General features: G+C 54.6%; 3 protein-coding genes across 3 annotated transcripts; 2 read left to right on the forward strand and 1 right to left on the reverse strand.

Annotated features, from left to right (window-relative positions):
• Positions 1–459: 459 nt before the first annotated feature.
• Positions 460–5,695, reverse strand: CORC01_14100 (uncharacterized protein; the record flags this gene model as incomplete). The annotated part of the gene is made up of 5 exons (XM_022625711.1): positions 460–516; positions 579–4,477; positions 4,527–4,766; positions 4,819–5,442; positions 5,506–5,695. The coding sequence occupies 5 exons, from the start codon at positions 5,693–5,695 to the stop codon at positions 460–462; spliced, it is 5,010 nt and encodes a 1,669-aa protein (XP_022467771.1).
• A 1,007-nt stretch (positions 5,696–6,702) lies between these two features.
• Positions 6,703–15,973, forward strand: CORC01_14101 (phosphatidylinositol 3; the record flags this gene model as incomplete). The annotated part of the gene is made up of 7 exons (XM_022625712.1): positions 6,703–6,754; positions 6,806–6,853; positions 7,004–7,046; positions 7,102–8,490; positions 8,546–8,883; positions 8,933–13,361; positions 13,528–15,973. The coding sequence occupies 7 exons, from the start codon at positions 6,703–6,705 to the stop codon at positions 15,971–15,973; spliced, it is 8,745 nt and encodes a 2,914-aa protein (XP_022467772.1).
• Positions 15,974–16,496: 523 nt separating this feature from the next.
• CORC01_14102 (Cullin family protein) lies at positions 16,497–19,214 on the forward strand (the record flags this gene model as incomplete). Its single annotated transcript, XM_022625713.1, has 3 exons — positions 16,497–17,144; positions 17,195–19,107; positions 19,157–19,214. The coding sequence occupies 3 exons, from the start codon at positions 16,497–16,499 to the stop codon at positions 19,212–19,214; spliced, it is 2,619 nt and encodes an 872-aa protein (XP_022467773.1).
• Positions 19,215–19,784: the final 570 nt, after the last annotated feature.

Here is a 19,784-nt window from a genome sequence, read left to right on the forward strand (position 1 = left end):
GGGGGGAATTGGGAGGGCCTGGTCAATGATTTCTTGTGATACCCGTTCAACCAGCATTGCGCTCACGGAGGGCGAGGGGAGCTCTGACACTCATTCAGAGACGCGGACGGCAGAAGCGAAATGACAGCCCATTTCAGCCAGTTTGGTGACCTCTTTTGAGTACCGTGATCCACGTGAGGGGAAGCTTCGAGTCAGGGGCGGCAAACCCATGTGCAAATCTTCACACTCATCACGACTCTTTATTCAAATATGCTTTTCTCGTGGAACGTGTTCCCGCCGAGACTAGGTATGACCTCCGGCCAAGTGTCCCAGTTCCTTTCCGACCCTTGACCTTCTCCCGAACGCCTGGTTCTATGCACAGATGACATCCACGCTGATCTTGAAGTCTCCTTTTTTTTTTTTAATATTCTTCCGCTGATTTCGCCTCATACACGCCCCTTGGGCTCTACTCGTTTTCTCTTAGGTGAACAAGACGGGGCCCTGCCTCTTCGGCTCCGGCATCACCTCATTCTCAAACTAGTAGGCAAGTCAGCAAAGTGTATGATAAAGATTCTAGGGGATGTGAGTCAATTCCTTACCTCCAGGAAGCCGGTCGCGGCAATCAAGACCATGAATCCTTCCGCCAACTCCTCAATATTCTCCTCCAACGCGCCCTCTCCCTCAACGGTACCGATACCCGCGCTGCGCTTGAGGGTGTGCGTCACCAACATGCGATGCTCTGTCAGGAACCTCCGCCCCTGGAGGACGTTGCTCGAGCCGCGACTGACAATGGCCGCGCCTACGACCTGTGTGACCTTTGCGAGGAGCTCGTAGTGCTTTTCCAGGGCCTTGGGGTTCGAAGGATTGATCTGGAGCTCCGGATCTGCGGCAAACAAGCCCGACGCCTCGATGGACCGGAAGAGGTTCGCGTGCAAGATGTACTTGGCACCGGACTTGGTCTGGGCGAGCTGCAGGAGCAACGCAAATTTTGCGGCAACGTACGTCTCTTGCGCCGCGTTGCCCGTGTGAACAATCTCGTTCCAGTCTTGCAAAATGGTTCGCAGAGAGTCGACGAGAATCCCGATAAAGTTGAGTCGGTTGAGTGTTTCGACAATGTGCTGGTCGTCTTCCTGTCGTCCGAGGTTGACCAACGCGTTGAGAAGGATAAAGGCAGCCGTCTGACATGCGGCGTCGCTGCCGTACGCATCGTCGCAGATGACATTGATGAGTCTCTCTCCGTACATCTGAATCGTCTTGTTTGTCTTCTGGCGGCCGGCGACGAGGAGTCCTTGGTCGACCATGCCCGTCAGGTACCGGTAGCAGATGCTGTAGTACACTGCTCTGAGGTCTGATGAGCCGGACCACTTGCCGATGGCTTGCAGGCAGATTTGGAAGAGCTGGTAAAGCTTGTCGCTGACGAGGCTGCCAATCGCCTGGCTCTCGCGGTCAAGCGAAGGCTGCGCGGTCAAATCGAGTCTGAAAAGGAGGACTCTGGCCAGTTTAGAAAGCTCCATTGCCTCCTCTGGCCGCTCAAATGCCGAAGCCTCCAAGCCAGGTAGGATAGCTTGTAGCGCCTGCAGGTAGAAAGAGGCCTCAGTGGTGCCCTTGAACTCGTTCGATGCAACCATGACGAGGAGCAGGCTTGTCCATGTTTTGAGGACACCCAGGCCCTGTGATGCTATCCGCTTTTGCCGGTTGGAGAAGATGAGATAGTCGATGATTGTCGTCTCTTCCCGTTCCAGGGTGGCAAAATCTTGCGCCGTGAGCACAACACCATCATGTCTTCGCTCGCTACGCTTGAGTTGTAGAATCTCTCTCGCCCGTTCGACGTTGTATATGGCGTTTCCGTGATCGTCTTCCTCGAGGCATGAGCTGAGATCGAGATCCTTGTAAAACTGCAGTGAAGGAAGCGTCTCATCCCAAATGCCGTCTGGCAGCGAAAAGTCGTATAGATCAAATATTGTGGGGATAGGCATGGGTTCGTTATTCTCGCCCACAATCTGGCCATTGAGAGCCTCGAAGATGCGTCGCTTGAGTGACGGCATTCGACTCTGCGAAATGCTGCATAGCTCCATTGAGATGTATTCTAAGCTCATGCTGCGCAAGGCAAGGAAGTCGATAAATGTCGGCGCGCCTTCGGTGAGTGGGAATTGGGGCATGCTGATTTCGTGCTCTTCCCAAAGGAGCTGAGGCTGAATCACCACCTCGCGGAGCAGGAAGTGGAACAAGATATCGTTGTCCCGTAACTCGTCAATGACGAACGGGGCCGACAAGGGCGACGTCCACAAGACACGCAAGATGCGCATACACCTGCTCTTCAAGGAGATGAGCCAGTAACGCATGCACGTGGCATCGCCGTGTGGGCTCTCCAGGAGAAGCCTCAACATGCTATGGAAGAGCGATTCTCTGGCGGCAAAGGTGCCATCGGGAGCTACGGATAACGTGTCGACGCCACAGGTGAATCCAAGGAGAAGGTGGGCAATGGTAGGCTTGTTGGGGCTTGCCGCCAAGCAGCTTGACAAGAACTCAAGGATGTATGTTTTGGTGAGGTAGTTGGGTGATTCGGCGTGTCTAGCAAGGTCGAGCGGCGTCATCAGCTCCGCTGCGAGAGCTCTGGCAATGGCCTCGTGCTCTTCATTCGCCTCCAACGCGACGATGGCTTTGTTGCGATGGCTCTTGCGGCCAGGTGTGGACGACCACGCAGAGGTGATCTTGAAAGATGCCGTCATCTTCTGCAGCAGTCGCAGGCAGGACAGGGTTAATTCCGGATGGCCGAGGCCACAGTAGTTTCCGAGGTCGACAACTAGGCTCAGATGGCCAACGAGGCCGTCTTCAAAGGAGGCGTATGCCGCATTGGCCACAGGAGGCCGTCGGTGATTTGACTGCATCTTGATGATTGGGCGCACAAGATCAAGGAACGTTGCTTGGAGATCCAGCACCTTGGAAATCACCTCAACAGCTCTGAGGATGCCCAAGATGATTGGTGAGGTGGGCGCTGCGTTGCCAACGTCCACTGCGTCTTGGTGAATGGTCTGGGCCAGAGCAGCAAGGACCTTGTCGTTGAACATCCACTCCATGACTCGGGCAAAAGGGTGCAACTTGACGTAGGTGGCCAGGTCCGTTGCGGCCATTGCCGAGTCAATGGGGATGTTTGTCTCGTTGGCAATAATGATGAGGTTTTCGTTGAATGTCGCCAAGCAGGTTGCTGCAAACTCGAGGCAGCTCAAGCGAAGCATTCTCAGCTGGTTGACATCGTTGACTTCTTTGGCCTTGTTCGCAAACACCTTCCCCATGACGGTATCCACGTAGATTTCGATGCCTGGCATGCGATTCGCCGAGCCAAGGTTCTCGGGGAAAGGCAAGCCATCGTTCAGGGGGCTGCTGTCCTCTGGAGGCGCAATGAGCGCGATCAGAAGCTGGATGAAGGCGTGGGGTTCGTCAAAGCCGTGGCAGATGTCGTTACTAACGGTGTCCATGGACACGATCGGCGAGCTCTGGGGCGATCGGTGCTGACTTGGCGTCACAATGTAGGCGCCGTTCATCCAGGCCTCCAGACATTGCCACATAATGTTGGCCTCCTCCTGGGTTTTCCGTGAGATGAGGGCGCGCAAAGCCATGAAAGTGCCTGCCCGCAAGTCCGCAGGGATCGGACTACTGGCAAGCTGGAAGAGCATTTCGACGAGGTTGAAGCTGGGCTCCTTGAGGAGGAATTGCCTGGGGGCTTCGCTTTCGGACGCAAGCTTGGTGATGAGTCGCAAGTAGGACTGCAGCATCATCGTAGATTCCGGCTCGGCCTCGGCCTGGTCGCTGGTGGGTCTACCGGGCCGGTATGTTGATGGAGCTTGCGGGGTCTGGGCCTTCTCTCTGATCTTGTTTGAGAAGAAGACAAGTTCTCTGAATATTTGGTGCCACGTGAGAGACTGTGACCGCCTCATCTTGCCAGAGGCATGGTGGCCTTCGTCCAAGAGGAATTCGTGCGCGGCCGTTGCGCAATCCTCATTGCTTGAAATGGCCTGCAGCATTTCGCAGAACGAACTGACGAGCGGCGTCGATGCTCTCCGTGATGCCCAGTGCATGAATCCAGCCAGATTGCTATCGGGGTCTGACCAAAAGTTCATTGCTGCTTCTGGTCGGCCCTCGTATGCATAGGCAATGATGACCAGGAAGCGCTCCAGATCAAGATCTTGTTCGTGCGTCTGGCTTAGTTGACGTTGCTCGTCCTCCTCCACGCGAAGTTTCCGGAGGACGTCGGGAAGGTTAGAAATGAAGGCGTCGACGAAGACCTCCAGCTGGAGCATCAAGGACGACTGGAATTCCTCTGAAAATGTGATGGAGTCTGAGATGAGCGGAGGCGCCTTTCGTTGGAGCCAGTTGCGCATCGTTATCCTCGACGGGTCGACCCACTCGGGCGTCTTGACATCCGCGGCGATGGAGAGGATGAAGTCGAAAGCACCATCCTTCAACGCCTCTAAAAATTGCTTGGATCTCTGCCTGTCCTCTGGTCGGGTTTTAGCTGGAGCCCGCACGTGGAACAAGAGGGGACTCACCTATGTCCAAATCAACACCTTCCAAGCCCCCGAGCAGCGAGTCGTCCAGATACCACCCGCTGTACTCTGATAGCCACCATGCCTTGACGGCAGCTTGAAGGTACACCAGGCGCCAGGGAGTTGTCTCGTCGGCTTGCGGGCAGATGATTGGGTTGAGTAGTCTCACCATGCTCAGGTTCGAAGCCCCTTCGGTCGAGCCGTAGAGTGTGATGTACGCACCCAGCGCAGGGAAGAGATGTGCTTCAGCCAAAGTCAGCCAATGCAGGTCGTTCACATGAGGTGGTGCACTTACCAAGGAGAATGTCGTACTTGTCCACATTGCTCAGGTGTTGCAGGAAAGCCTTGAAGTCGCCAATTTCGGCATCCCTCTTCTCGATTGCGCGGCACAGGATCATGGAGAGAAGCTCATGCTGCTGGTAAAGGCTGACACGGGAGAACTCAATTGTCTCCATTTCCTCGGGTACTTGCCCACCTCTGCCGTTGATTAGTACGGCTGCGGCCGTCAGCTTGTCGGCAATCTTCTGGAGCCACGTCCTAACGTCCTGGATCGCCGACATGCACTTCGGAATCAACCTCTTTTGTGACGATGCCGTTTCGCCTGGCAGTTTTTGGAAGACGGTCGCCGACAGATACATCTGCACACCGTTGAGGATCTCGGGGTCAATTTCATCGTCGTCTAGCGCGTCGATCTCGAACATTAGTCGTACGCTGTCCAGAGTATATCTTCGTTGTTGGTGAACCCTGATCAAAGCGCATTCGAGCAGCGGGCGGGCGATGGCGATGGGATCATCCTCGGAGTCCAGAAGGCATCGCATAGCATCGATTTCGTTTATTTCGGCTTCGTCGGCGAGACTGAGTACAATTTGTTGGAATTCATCGTTGACGGCGTATTCCTCCTCGTCGATCACGACCTTGCCTGGCGCATCGAGCTGTGTCAGTGTACACGTGGGGACAGGGAGCTGCAGAGCTTCTGACTAACCCGACTTGACAGCCTGACGGGTCTTCTCGTCTCTGGGAGACCGTTGCCATGTCTTTTCGAGCTCCCTCTCGAATATGGCTTGGATGATGGGGTTGTCCAAGGAGTCAACGCCTTCAGGGCGACCATCGCGAATGGCAGCCAAGTCGCGGTGGAAAGCCTGCAGCGCTTCGAGGGTATTCGGTTCGGCCATTTTGAGGAATTGGGCGCGCTATTGCATGGCCTCAAAAGGCTGTTTGTGTCATGGGGTGAGGGGAGGCCGCGAAGCTGTCGCGTTGGCGAAAGGCGACCGGATCTGCTCGTTTGTTCGGTCGTGGGTGGTCTGCGCGAGCGACGCTTCTCGAGATGCCGGGAATTTTAGTGTGGAGCTCAGCAGTGACGGGAGGTGCTCGTCTTTCAACCTTGGAAGTGTGGCTCTCCAGAGGCGCGTGGCCGGTCGGTGCTGTCAGACTCAGTGTCCACGGTTCGGTGGCTGGACTTGTCCAATTAGGTGCATTGGCGGTTGCTGTGTCGAGAAAAATTCGCGGCTCCTGCGGATACTCCGCGCCGAAGTCAACAAGAGACGTACCGAAAGTGTCTGTCTTGGGTAGGTGGTGGGGTTTCTGCCGCAATTTACCGGCAGTCAGGGACCAGGGAAAGTCGCAAGCTGACGGCAAGGTACCCAAGGTGGCGGCGCAAGGAGCTCCCCAGGTCTTGCTGTAGGTACCAAAGAAGGAGCTATGTTGATTGCACTCAGGCTGTGAAGCGCCGCGTCTCACCGAATGAATCTCTGCAAGCCCATGAAGAGTCATACCTGAGCCCTGCGTGACGACACATGCAAATTTTTGACAAGTCATTGTCATACTGGCAAACGACAACCTCGTGGTGTCTGTCGTTGTGGCTCGTGGAACTTTACGTGACGGCGACGGCGATATTGTCAATGCCGGGCTTTGAGCACCATCGCGACTACTTCATTCATCACCACGCCCACGCCTGATCGCACCTTCATGACGCTTAACGCCAGACGGTGCATTCAAAGTTTTTTAAGCAGGCACTAAGGTACGTACATTGCCGCTGCGCTCCTACCGACTTGCCATTTCCCCATTTCGCCATTGCCATCTTCTCTTCCCACGCATCACCAACATACACTCTCGTGTAAATCATTGAGCTCTAACGGAACCACAGGACAATGGCAATCAGGCCCCGTCAGTCCTAGCAACGATGGCGCCTTCCAAGATGAGTACGAGAGAGATCACCGTCAAGGATGCGCTGGGTCAGTAACACTCTCTCCTGCGACCTAGATTCACAATTGACACTGCAACAGATTCAATTTCTGGAGGTACTCTCAAAGAGCGGTCCTCGGGCTTGGATGGTGAGTTTCGAAAGCCTTTTCGTGGCCTCTTGTCCCGTTCCCTCGATGCCTCTTCTGCTCGTTCCTCTCCCCCTATCCGGTCTTGATGCAATTCGAGGGGAGGGCGACAGTGACCCAGCCAAGGGCCAGAGACACTAACAATGATGACAGACCTGATATATCTCCTAGACAAAAAGGGCAAGACGGCCGGTTTGTAAGCACTCCCGTTCCCTATTCCCTTCTGGCTCTCGTTTTGACAAAGGGTGCAGGTCTTCCCTTGCCGATAGGCACTATCACCGCATACTCGAGAGTTTATTCCGATGTGCAATCAACGAGAAACAGAGCTACTTCGGGGGCAAGAGGACGACGGCGGCAGGAGCGGGGAACAGGCTGGCGAAATGCGCCGAGGCACTTCGGCTTGCTGTCAGCCATGGAGCTTCTGCCGGCAAGCTCAAGCGGAAGACGATGCTTGCCGTTATTGACCACGTTACCCAGACTCTGCCCGGTCCGTCTGAATCCGGAGACGAAGCGTACGTGGAGCCGCTATTAAAGGACTATGTCAAGACCATTCTCGCCCTGCTCTCACATCGGTCAAACATCGAGCATCTTGCCACGCTTGGGGCCGACGGTTGGAAGAACTGTGTCGATTTCTGTATTGACGCCGTAGGGGTCTACCTCGACAATGCCGACCGAGACTCTGGCTCCAGAGCTTCTCCAGCACCTGGTACGGCATCGTTGGGCTTCTCTACTGGAAGAAGCACCAATGCCAGCCAGCGGACGGCGGGCCAAATCCATCGCGGTACCGTCCAGGACCTCATCCATTGCATCCACCTCCTGGTCCGACCGCCCAACGCGCCGCTACACGAAAGATCTAGGGATCTATGCAAGACGCTCATTCAAGTACTGCAGCTACGCCATCTTGTGTTGAGTCAAGTGACCCAGCTGAGCTTTGCTTCCATCAACACACTCTTTGCCGGAATTCAAGCAAATGACATTTCTCAGGCTGATCACTTGGCCAGAGACCTTGTTCCATTAATCAGTCACTGGTGGCAAGCGCGGACAGTGTCCCAGGACGAGATGCTCAATTCGATCCGGGACGAAATGCTAAAGACTATGTTCATAATCCACCTCCACCTTGAGCGTCTGGTGTGTCTCGAGGGTGACGATATGGTCCGCAAAGAGATAGAGGAGCTTGCTGAGTCCCTGTGGCTAGAGTACTCGCGACGAAGTAAGCGATCCCAGCTTCAACTCGATGATCTCATGTTTGTTCCCCACAGGCTACCCAAGGATTATTTTACACTAAAGCTCTTCGGCCTCCATGTTCACAACCAGGAGGGGGAGAGAAGATGGGCTTTGTGTCAGAACCTCGCCATCTTGGAGCGGATCATTTGCAAGAGCCGCAAACAGGATAAATCACAGTCTCCAGAGGGGCAACCGCGCAAAAAGCGTAGGACTTACGGTGCAGCGACGCGTTTACAGGAGAAGCTGCAGTCGCCTGGCTTGGCTGTACGGATAATCGCTTTACAGCTCGTGCCTTTCCTTCTCGACATAGAGACTTTCTCTGCGGCCGAAGTGTCGGATCTTGTTGCTGATCTCGCCATGTTCGTCGGCGATAAGGACAGCACGGTGGCATCATGGGCCATGCTCGCATGTTCCAGGTAGGTTTCCCCCAGGCTACGCGCGATGACGATCGCCAAATCTAACGACATGAAGCTCCGCGTTGTCACAGGTCAAGTCGGCTGATAATTCGGCGACATGGAGGCACGTATGGCAATTGGCTTCTCGAGCAGTCGGTCTTCCCAGTGCCAGTCGTGCCGCCAGCGTACTCTTGCATACTATCCTTGAAAGGAAACTTGTCCTTTTTCATGATGTGTCCGATGACATCAATAGCATTATCACGACTGCCGATGTCAACGGTCCAGCGCTCCTGGTGGACTCCTCCATTACCCTCATGTTGCACCTGCAGTCTCTTAGAAACGTCAAGCTGCCAAACGCAAGTCAGTCCACAAACCATCATGTCATTCGATGGATCTTCCGGAGGTGGAATCCAGGTACGTCGTCATACATATTCGAGCGGTTCACTGGCCTAACTGCATCAAGCCGACAGGGGCTACGCTCGTGACTACTCTGTCCACGCTCCGATCCCTGACCTTGTCAACCTGATACGGATTTGTTGCGGCGTACGACTGATGGCCTTGACACCATTGGCAGTGTCCGGGGGCTCTATCTGCCAGGTCTGGAAGGCACAGTACCACACATCGGACCTAACACGATACCTCCTTCTGTTGGAGGCACCAACAGCATCGAAGCCACGCACCCACCCAAGCTGTAGCCAGAGCCCCTCCGCATCAGTCCAAGTCAACGATCCATCTTTTCATGCCTCGAAGAGACTAGTTTTGGAGCTCCTATTCCCAAAAATTGAAGAACTGCAGGACCTCTGTGATTCCTGGGCGAGGAAGGGGTCAGAGGGAGGCGCGCCCATGTCGCCGGACCGACTACACAGCCTCTTTTCGGCAAATATCATAGGCACCTTGCTTGCTCCCCACCTTGTCGACTTGAACTCGGGCCAGTCACGAGATATCGAGTCTACGCTGACCAAGCTTTCCGAGGCCAGCATAAGTGCTGCTTCGGGCTCGAGTGACAACTTGGTTTTCCAAGTTTTGTTGCGGACAATACGACCCGTGCTTCCGTCACTTGACACAACGGGCATCGCCGACCTAAAAGGAAATGTCCCGCTGCTGAGGTTAATCTTGACACTGGCAGCAAGCGCGAGAGAGAGATCCGCGCGGCAATCGTCGGGACAGGATCAAGATCTCATGGACGTGGACGATAATTTCGGCTCACAGGAGAGCACGGTCAGCGTCGCGTCATCCGAGATCCCTCGCTTGAGCATCTCCATGAGTCTTGATGCGGCAGCATTCGCACAGGAAACTATTCAACATCTATACCTCTGTGAGTCGATGCACAGAGATGGTGAGGAGAGTTTCCTGGAACAGCTGTTGTTGCTCTCCGCCGATGAGTTCCTGCTGGTTAGCACCTTTGCGTCGGAGATCTTCGCGTCTGATCTGCCAATCAGTGCCGATGATGCGTTGTGCGTCGTAAAAAAGCTAGGCAAGATTATTGGCGAAGCCGAATATACCTGCTGCGAAGTGGCCCACTCGGCCAGCCTGAGAATCCTGAAAGGCCTCATGCATGTCTGGACGGACGAAAAGAACGAGGTGTCGTCTTTCGTCGGCGACTTGTACCACTATTTCGTCAAAGCCTCTCTGCCAAAGAACAGCCTATCCCCAGTGTCACAGATGTCTCTCTCGAGCCTGCTGCTTGCCATTTTGAGGACCAACCCGCAGTATGGCGGCGATCTTGGCCTCGACTCCTGTCGAACGACGTTGTTGTCAATCATGCAAAACGGCACGTTACCTGTGCAGCATTTCATCGGGTCCGCCCTGCCAGACATATTCGGCATCTACGTTCTCAAAATGCATGACGACATCTTTGTGGACGTCCTAAACAGTCTTCCTACTGATCCCGACGCCATTGAAGGCATCGCGTTCCGCCTCTTTGTGCTTTCCCAGCTGGCGTGCCGCTGGCCAACCCTGCTCAGGAGATGTACTTATCACATCTTTGAGACGCCGGGAAAGATTATACAGTCCACCAAGTACGCCAAGCGGTGTCTGGAAACGGTGTCGGAAGTCCTTCGTCTGTCCTCTCCTCAAGAGCTATTCAAGATATTCAGCCCTCAGCTGTTATATACGTGGCTTGAACTAGACGCCGTCGACGAGATCCCATTTGAGATATTCGGCTTCCCGAGTCTTGACGACCTTCTAAGAGAAGTGCAGGCCGAGACGACGGCGTTGGAGATAATGCGAGGTCGCTACGACAGCGTGCGGGCACTTTCCCAGCGATTGGGTATCTCCTTGGCTGAGATGATCAAACAAGGTTTTACCAAAGTCATGGCATACACGATTGCGCATGAGACCAGCACGCCTAGCTCCGAAGGTGACGGCGGCGAGGCCTGGGTTAGGAAACTCTTGGGCAGAGAAGCATTCCTGGAGCAAGTTTATTTGAACTTTCCAGACATTGTGGCTTTGTTGCTGGATCTTTTCGACCAAGAAGACCCGATCGAAAAGTATCTCAAAAAAGACAAGAATTTTGAAGACGCCTCTGAAAACTTGGAGGACATGAAAAAGTTCTCTCAGTCGGCAACTACCTTGCCGGCAAACCAACAGCCCATGTTCAGAGCCAAATTCCTCACCAGAGAGCTGTTTCACTTGTGTAGCAAGACGGAGTATGAGCTACACGAGTTGTGGACGCCGGCTTTGGTGGTCTCGGTCGCCCGAAGAATCTTCAATACTGTCCATCCGGCCTTGGGCTCGCTTCACGCCTGCTCCGTGCTGCGCAAGGTTCGAGTAGTGATTGCCCTCGCTGGTCCCGTTGCGCTGGAGGCGTACCCTCTCGAAATGCTGCTTTCGTCGGTCCGGCCGTTCATTGTGGACTCGGAATGTGCTGATGACGCACTTGGCGTAAGTCGGTATCTGATCACGAAAGGGGCTCGCCATCTCGAGCAAGCCCCATCGTTTCTCGCCGGCTACGCCTTGTCTACCCTGGCATCTCTCAGGGTTTTCCTCGAGTCCAGCCAGTCAAGCACAACACAGGAAAGCCAGTACAAGGCGACCATGAGCAAAGCCCAGACTTTCCACTCTTGGTTTAGTTCCTATCTCACAGGCTACGACTCGGCCAACTTTGCCGATGACCAGCAACGGGAGGCATTCCGCTTAATCACGCAGTCTGCGTCCAACATTCGATCCTCGGGAAATGCCGAGAAGGGCACACCCGAGAGCACTCTGCTGATGGAGATTCTCAGAGATGGCGAGCGTGAGTCGAAGCTCCTGAACGAGGCAGCTCGTGACCTAGCACTCGGATTACTATGTGGAGATTTCACCGTACCCACCACGGGCCATCGAGATGTGATTTCCGACGACGACGAGGCTTTGTGCCATACCGGGCTTGTCTGGAAGAGCTGCAATGCGCTAGCTCTGAGTGACGAGTACCTCGCCTGGGCAGGCCGCGTGGTAGGCAGGTCTTTCGCCGCTTCGGGAGAGATCCAATCCGAGCTCTTGGAAGAGTCCGAACTATCGCAGTACAACAGGATTGCACCGGGAGCTAATGACTCGGAGCAGGGACTGCTGCATCTGCTGCAGCAACTCACCCAGAGCAAGGAATCCACCACCGCGGGTCTGGCTGAATCGGCGTTGAGGGCAGTCGTCTCAGAAGCAGCGGCACAGGGAGACGATGCGCTCATCGTTGCCGCCCAGCGGACCTTGACCGAATCCTTGTGCTTGACCTCGGCCTGGGACCAATATCGCACGCCTCCCTCCGACTTTGTCCTGTCCCCGATTGTTCCTGATTCTCAGGTCTTCTTCCGGGATCATGTGGAGAGTTCCGACTGGGTTCAGCAGCTCGCCGTTCACCTTGCGCAGTCGGTTTCCGAGTACATTATCCTCAGCGCGTTGGTGCCAATTCTCAAGCACGTCAAAGGTTTCGCCCAAGACGCCTTTCCATTCATCGTGCACCTGGCTTTGTACAGTCAACTAGACAAACAGCATCACATCAAGCGCAACTTGTCGGAAGCCGCCAAAGAGTGGCTCAAAATCGAAGACGATGCAGCACGGACGAACCAGAAACAACTCATCAACACAATCTTATACCTCAGAACGCAGTCAATTCCCAATGAGGTATCCATCGCGGACCGGGACACGTGGCTTGATGTTGACTTTGCTGCTGCTGCCGCTGCCGCCTCGCGATGCGGTATGTATAAGACCGCCTTGCTGTTTACCGAGGTAGCCGCCTCCCAGACCGCCCGCTCGTCTAGACGATTATCTGCAGTTCGCGAAGAGGATTCCACCGAAGTTCTTCTATCAATCTTTGAGAACATCGACGATCCCGATGCCTACTACGGTCTCCCACAATCTGCTGATTTGTCGAGTGTATTGACTCGATTGGAGTACGAGAAGGATGGCTCCAAGAACTTGGCCTTCCGAGGAGCACAATACGACAGTCACATCCGGAGAAGGGACCCCGCATCACAGGTCGACAGCCAGTGTCTCGTCAGAGCTCTGGGTACATTGGGTCTGGCGGGTCTCTCTCATTCACTGTTGCAAACACAACAGGGCCACTCCGGAGAGGAAGCATCTTTGGAGAACACTTTTCAGACAGCACGCCGACTGGAGTTGTGGAACCTGCCTGTTCCATCAACCGCTGACAATTGTGCCGTGACCATCTACAAGGCATACCAAAATGTTCATCAAGCCACTGACGCGCATTCTGTGCGCAATGCTATATATACTGGTTTCAGCCAGACAATGCGCAGTCTTGTCAGTCGTGGCTTGAACGCAGCCAAACTTCGGCAGCATCTCGGCGCCCTCGCAGCCCTGACTGAGCTTGATGACATCGCCAACGTGGCCGACTTCTTTGAGCTGGAGGGCATGCTTAGCAAATTTGAACAGCGTAGCCAGTGGATGAGGCGCGGAAGGTATGTAGCTGCTGCACCATTTGCAACATTGGTCACCCCCGTGCTTTTCTGTCCAGTCCAACGGTATTGTTGGCATCCCCATCGCTACTCCCTCCCTTCAGACCCATCTCTCTATTTTGCCTCCATCTTCTCCGTATGACGGCCATTTCAAACTGACGAACAACAGGTATGAGGATGTCAGTCACCTACTTTCCTGTCGAGAGACAACATTGAGCTTGATGAGCCAACAGCCAAAGCTTCGGAGCCAGGCCTTGTCCACAGCCCAGGCCAGACAAGTCGAGATCCGATGCATGCTGATGTCCTCGGGCATATACCGTTTCCATCAAGCAACCCAAGAGTCTCTGAACCTCTCCACGTCACTTGCGGACTTGGTCGGCCCTTGCGAGGAGCTGGGCATCAAGGTCGACGCAGCAATCAAGATTGAGACAGCCAACTCATTGTGGGACCACGGGGAAATGATCTACTCCATCCGCATGCTGCAGAGTATCGACAGCGACTCGTCCCTCAAGAAACAGACGATTCCAGTCAGCCGTTCAGACCTCCTGTCAAAGATTGGCCACCAGGTGTCGGTAGCCAAGTTGGAAAAGCCGCACCAAATCCAGAAAAACTATCTCGAACCGGCTCTCAAAGACCTTAAGGGGAACAGCCAGGGACAACAGGCAGGGCACGTCTACCACCAGTTCGCCATGTTCTGTGACGAGCAGCTGCAAAACCAAGACAGTCTGGAGGACCTGGCCAGGCTGCAAAGTCTGCGGAAGGGCAAGAGTGACGAGGTTTCTCAGCTCCAAGATCTCATCTCAAGCAGTCGCGATTCCCAGCTCAAACAAAGGTACCAGTCTCACCTAAACCGAGCTCGCCAATGGCTACATTTGGACGAACAAGAGCTCCGCCGTGTGGAGCAGACGAGAAGCGAGTTTGTGCGGCTCAGTCTGGAAAACTACCTCCTTTCACTTACCGCCTCCGACGAGCACAACAATGACGCTTTGCGGTTCACGGCTCTCTGGCTGGAGCGTTCGGAAGAGCCAGCGACCAATGAAGCCGTCAAGAAACATCTTGACAAGGCTCCCACAAGAAAGTTCGCAACGTTGATGAGCCAGCTCTCCTCGAGGCTGCAGGACCAGCCGAGCTCGCCTTTCCAGAGGCTCCTGATCAACCTCGTCTACAAGATCTGCGCGGAGCATCCATACCACGGGATGTATCAAATCTGGTCAGGCACAAAGGTCAAAACCCGCAAAGAGGATCAAGTGGCGGTCCTCAGACTCAAGGCGACGGAAAAAGTGGCTTCACTCCTGCAGTCGACTAAATCTGTCGCGGCAATCTGGCAAGCAGTCGATAGGACGAGCTCTTACTACCATCGCCTGGCTGTCGACCGAGACCCTAACAAATTCAAGGCCGGACAGAAGATGGCGCTCAAGGACATCCACTCGGCCCAATCATTGCAAAACGCGCTGGCCAAGTACAAAATCCCGCCCCCGACGATGCAGCTCGAGGTATCGGCGACCATGGACTACTCGGGTGTGCCCGTCATCTCAAAGCTTGACCCTCAGATGTCCATCGCATCTGGCGTCAGCGCACCAAAGATTATAACGGCGGTCGGGACTGATGGCAAGAAATACCGGCAACTGGTCAAGGGCGGCAACGACGATCTCCGTCAAGACGCCATCATGGAGCAGGTCTTCGCGGCCGTGTCGGATCTTCTCAAGCTACATCGCTCGACCCAGCAGAGGGACCTAGGAATCCGCACCTACAAGGTTCTTCCTCTCACATCGGCATCTGGACTGATCGAGTTCGTCCCCAACACTATTCCATTGCATGAGTTCCTTATGCCCGCCCATGAGAGGTACTTCCCCAAAGATCTGAAGGGATCTCAATGCAGGAAGGAAATCTCAAACACACAAGGCAAGACGGTCGAGACTCGGATTAGCGTGTATCGCAAAGTTACAGAGAGATTCCATCCCGTGATGAAGTACTTCTTCATGGAGAACTTTGTTGATCCCGATGAGTGGTTCGTCAAGCGCCTCGCGTACACGCGCACAACTGCAGCTATTTCGATGCTCGGCCACGTGCTCGGTCTCGGCGACAGGCACGGCCACAACATTTTACTGGATAGCAAGACGGGCGAGGTCGTGCACATTGACCTGGGTGTCGCATTTGAGATGGGACGCGTCCTTCCCGTGCCAGAGCTCGTTCCGTTCCGGCTAACGAGAGACATTGTGGACGGTATGGGCATTACCGGGACCGAGGGCGTCTTTCGGCGCTGCTGCGAGTTCACACTGCATGCCTTGCGTGAGGAAACTTATTCGATCATGACGATTCTCGACGTCCTTCGTTACGATCCTCTGTACTCGTGGTCCATTTCCCCCGTGCGTCTAGCAAAACTGCAGGGGGGCGAATATGAAGGTGACGACGACGACGGTGATGGAGAAGGCAGGAAGGGAAAGAAGGGGCAGCAGGTCAATGAGCCGTCGGAGGCCGACCGGGCTTTGGAGGTGGTCCGGAAGAAGTTGTCAAAGACGTTGAGCGTAACGGCGACGGTCAACGACCTGATTAACCAGGCGACCGATTTAAGTAATCTTGCTGTCCTCTACTCGGGATGGGCAGCGTATGCATAGATAATTGATATGCCTTCACCCCTCCCTCTCGGCGCATTCTAGTGGTGATATTCTGGGGATAGGCATTCAGGCTCGGGAAGACGTTTATACGGCGGTCTTTGATATAAAGTGCCTTGAGGTAGAACGCGACTTGAGAGTGGGGAACATGATTCAAGTGACGATGGGAGGTCGGAGGAGAACGCAGTGTGGTGGGGTCAATGTCTTATCTGGCCCCTGTCGCAAACGATAAGGGGACGTGCTAAATGGATGATGCCAACGACCGGTGGTGATTTGTTAGTGGCGTCCATAGCTCCGCGTTTAACTCCGCGACATCTTTCCCAGAACATCGCTCAGTGTGCATCTCGACCTCTCTGTGCCAAGTTACTCTGCAAACTCCTGACACTCCTGACATTCCACTCGACAGAAGACAGCCGCCTGCGATTTCTCCTTGGTCACCCACCTGCCCATACCACCCCATCTCCACGAGAGCGCACAGTAGGTCTGTAACAGCTTGGACAAAAGTTGTTGCAGGGCCACACGGTCCATGCCGTCGAATTCACCCCCCGCAGTCGAGGGAGCTTTGCCATCACGGGCGACGGGAAGGACAGGCGGCGCAGCGCCGGTCAACGACACCAATCACCCTCTACGCCGAAGACCCCGCCAAGATTCCGACGTCTCGCGATCCGGTTCCGTCGCCCCGCACCAGCAGCAGCCCAATAGACCGAGTCCGAAGCGCTTCAAGTTGGGCGCCGAAGACCCTCCCTCTCACAACATCATGTCTACCAAGATGAAAGGCAAGCTGCCCGAGGTGATCGACCTGACGCAGTCCAACTCATATCGGCCGTATACGGGCGCGAAGAAGCTGGTGATCAAGAACTTCCGACACTCGGCGAGTAATGAGAAGCTGGAAAAGTACTACGAGCGGACCGAGCAGGAATTGATTGATGCGTTGCAGGAGGTCTTTGGCGGGCGCAAGCCGAAGCTGCCGTTGGAGAGGCTATCCAGGGCCGTGGAGGATATATGCAGGCGCGGCCAAGACAACGACTTGCAGCTGTACGAGACGCTGCGGCGAAAGTGCGAGGAGCACCTCACCCAGGACGTACTGCGTTCAATCAAGTCCTGCGCCGGCAATACAGATGCTGAAATGCTGAGGAGCGTCCTCCAGCACTGGAGGGTGTGGAATGGTCAGATTGTGAGTGCAAGGTGGTTTCTACCCGCTGGCCTGACACTTATTCATGACAGATGACAATCCGATCCACATTCACCTATCTTGACCGTACCTTCCTCCTGAAGAACAAGAACTACCCTTCCATCAACGACATGACCATTTCACAGTTCAGAAGGATGGCGTTCCCCGCTCGGGACGACCCAGGCGGTCAGACGCCCGGTGGCAGGGCGTTGCGGGGCATGTACGACCTGATTTCGTACGACCGAATGGGGGATGAGCGGTTCGAAGCAGCATTGCTCAAGGACTCGGTCATGATGCTCCACGTTTTCAACATTTACACCAAATACTTTGAGCCCCGGTTCATCGAGCTATCAGAAGACTTCTTTGAGGATTTTGCAGAGGAAAGGAATGCGTCAAGCTTGAAAGAGTACATCTTGGCATGTGAGAAACTGCTCAAGAAGGAGGACTACCGCTGCAACGAGTACAACCTGGACTCGACAACCAAAAAGCAGTTGCTCGACGCGGCGCATGGCATACTTGTGAACAAGTACTCTGACAAGCTTCTCAATAGTGAGAGTCTCTCCAAGCTCCTTTCAGACCATGAGGTGGGCTCGATGAAGGCCTTGTACGACTTATTGCGACTCTCCGATATCCAGAAAAAGCTCAAACAGCCCTGGAGCACGTATATCAAGAAGACGGGTGCTGCGATTGTTGCTGACAAGGAACGCGGCGATGACATGGTCCAGAGGCTTCTCGAACTCAAGAGATCACTAAGCCTCATCGTTCGCGACGCCTACGATCGTGACCCAGACTTTGTCAACGAGCTCAGGAACGCCTTTGGAGACTTTATGAACGATCGCAGCATTGCAACGACATGGAGCTCAGGAACGTCCAAGGTCGGTGAGATGATTGCCAAGTACGTCGACATGCTCCTTCGCGGGGGAATCAAGGCTTTACCGAAAACGCTGCTTTCAGACAACAAAGACCGAGCCGCGGCGGAGCAGAGCGGCCTGGCGAGCACTGGCGACGAAGACGCCGAGCTCGACCGACAGCTGGACCAGGCCCTGGAGCTCTTCCGCTTTATCGAAGGCAAGGACGCGTTTGAGGCGTTTTACAAGAAAGATTTGGCTCGCCGCCTGCTCATGGGCAGAAGCGCCAGTCAGGATGCGGAGCGAAACATGCTCAGGAAGCTCAGAGAGGAGTGTGGTATGAACTTTACTCACAATCTGGAGCAGATGTTCAAGGACGTCGAGGTGGCCAAGGAGGAAATGGAAGCATACAAGCAGTGGTCGGAAGGCACCGGCGTGGATAGGGCTCCTGTCGATTTATCGGTTATGATCCTGTCACAGGCGGCCTGGCCGACGTACCCGGACGTCAAGGTCCACTTACCAGACGATGTTGCCAAGCAGATTGAGCGATTCGATCAGTACTACAAGAACAAGCACACTGGCCGGCTGCTCAACTGGAAGCACGCGCTGGCGCATTGCACGGTCAAAGGGAAGTTCCCCAAAGGTACAAAGGAGCTCCTCGTCAGCGCGTATCAGGCAATCATCCTCGTCCTCTTCAATGAGGTCGGCCTCGATGGTTTCATCAGCTACGAACAAATCGCTCGCTCCACAAACCTGCAAGGAGAGGAATTGGGCCGAACGCTGCAGTCTCTCGCCTGCGGACAAGTCCGCGTTCTTTCAAAGCACCCCAAGGGCAAGGAAGTCAACGCGACGGACACGTTCACGATCAACAAGGCTTTTGCGCACCCCAAGATCAGAGTCAAGATCAACCAGATCCAGCTCAAGGAGACAAAGGAGGAAAACAAGGCGACGCATGAGCGCATCGCCCAGGACAGACGGTTTGAGACACAGGCGGCCATCGTGCGGATCATGAAGAGTCGCAAGGAGATGAGTCATGGCGAGCTGGTTGCGGAGGTGATCAACTTGACCAAGAACCGCGGCGCGGTTGATGCGGCGCAGATTAAGAAGGAAATCGAAAAGTAAGTCACTCCCGTGTCGTTGGGGGAGCATTGCTGACAGCCTCGATAGCCTGATTGACAAGGACTACTTGGAACGCGAAGGCAACACCTATACGTACTTGGCATAGCGGAGGAGGGTCTTTCGTACCTTGGGCGCAAGAGGTAGACGCTGAATATCCTGGTAAGACAAGTAGATGGCATGGTGTACCTGCTTATGTACATGAATCAAATGAAAGAGAGGCTGGATGGTTAGGAAAGCGGCGTTTGAGAGCGAGAGGGAACAATGAACCTTGAGGTTGGCTGCGTCTTCTCGATGACTGGTGCACTGACCAGTTGATCCGCATCTCGGTGAGCTCCCACCCGTGATGGTCAATGATCCCTGTCCGGACCCTGCGGATAATCGTTCCACCTAGCGCATTGCGGGGTTCGAAAAAAGTTGCGGCGGTCCCTCTGCAACTGGACCAAAATTTTGGGAAATTTTGTGCCAAAGGCGGTCGGCCTGAAATATTTCCCATTGCAGTGCCCGCGAAACCTCGACGACTTTTCGGCCCTCGACGGATTTGCGCCGATTCCCTCAACACCCCTACAGACTCGACGTCTGATCTTTTCGAGCCCTTCCCTTGTCCCTTGAAGAATTCCGGAAAACAAAAAAGAGGAAAAAGACTCAACAATTGTCTTCGAAAGCGACGATCCAGCAC

The sequence above is a fragment of the Colletotrichum orchidophilum genome, assembly GCF_001831195.1.
Source record: "Colletotrichum orchidophilum strain IMI 309357 chromosome Unknown Scaffold_239.1, whole genome shotgun sequence".
Lineage (NCBI taxonomy): Eukaryota > Fungi > Ascomycota > Sordariomycetes > Glomerellales > Glomerellaceae > Colletotrichum > Colletotrichum orchidophilum.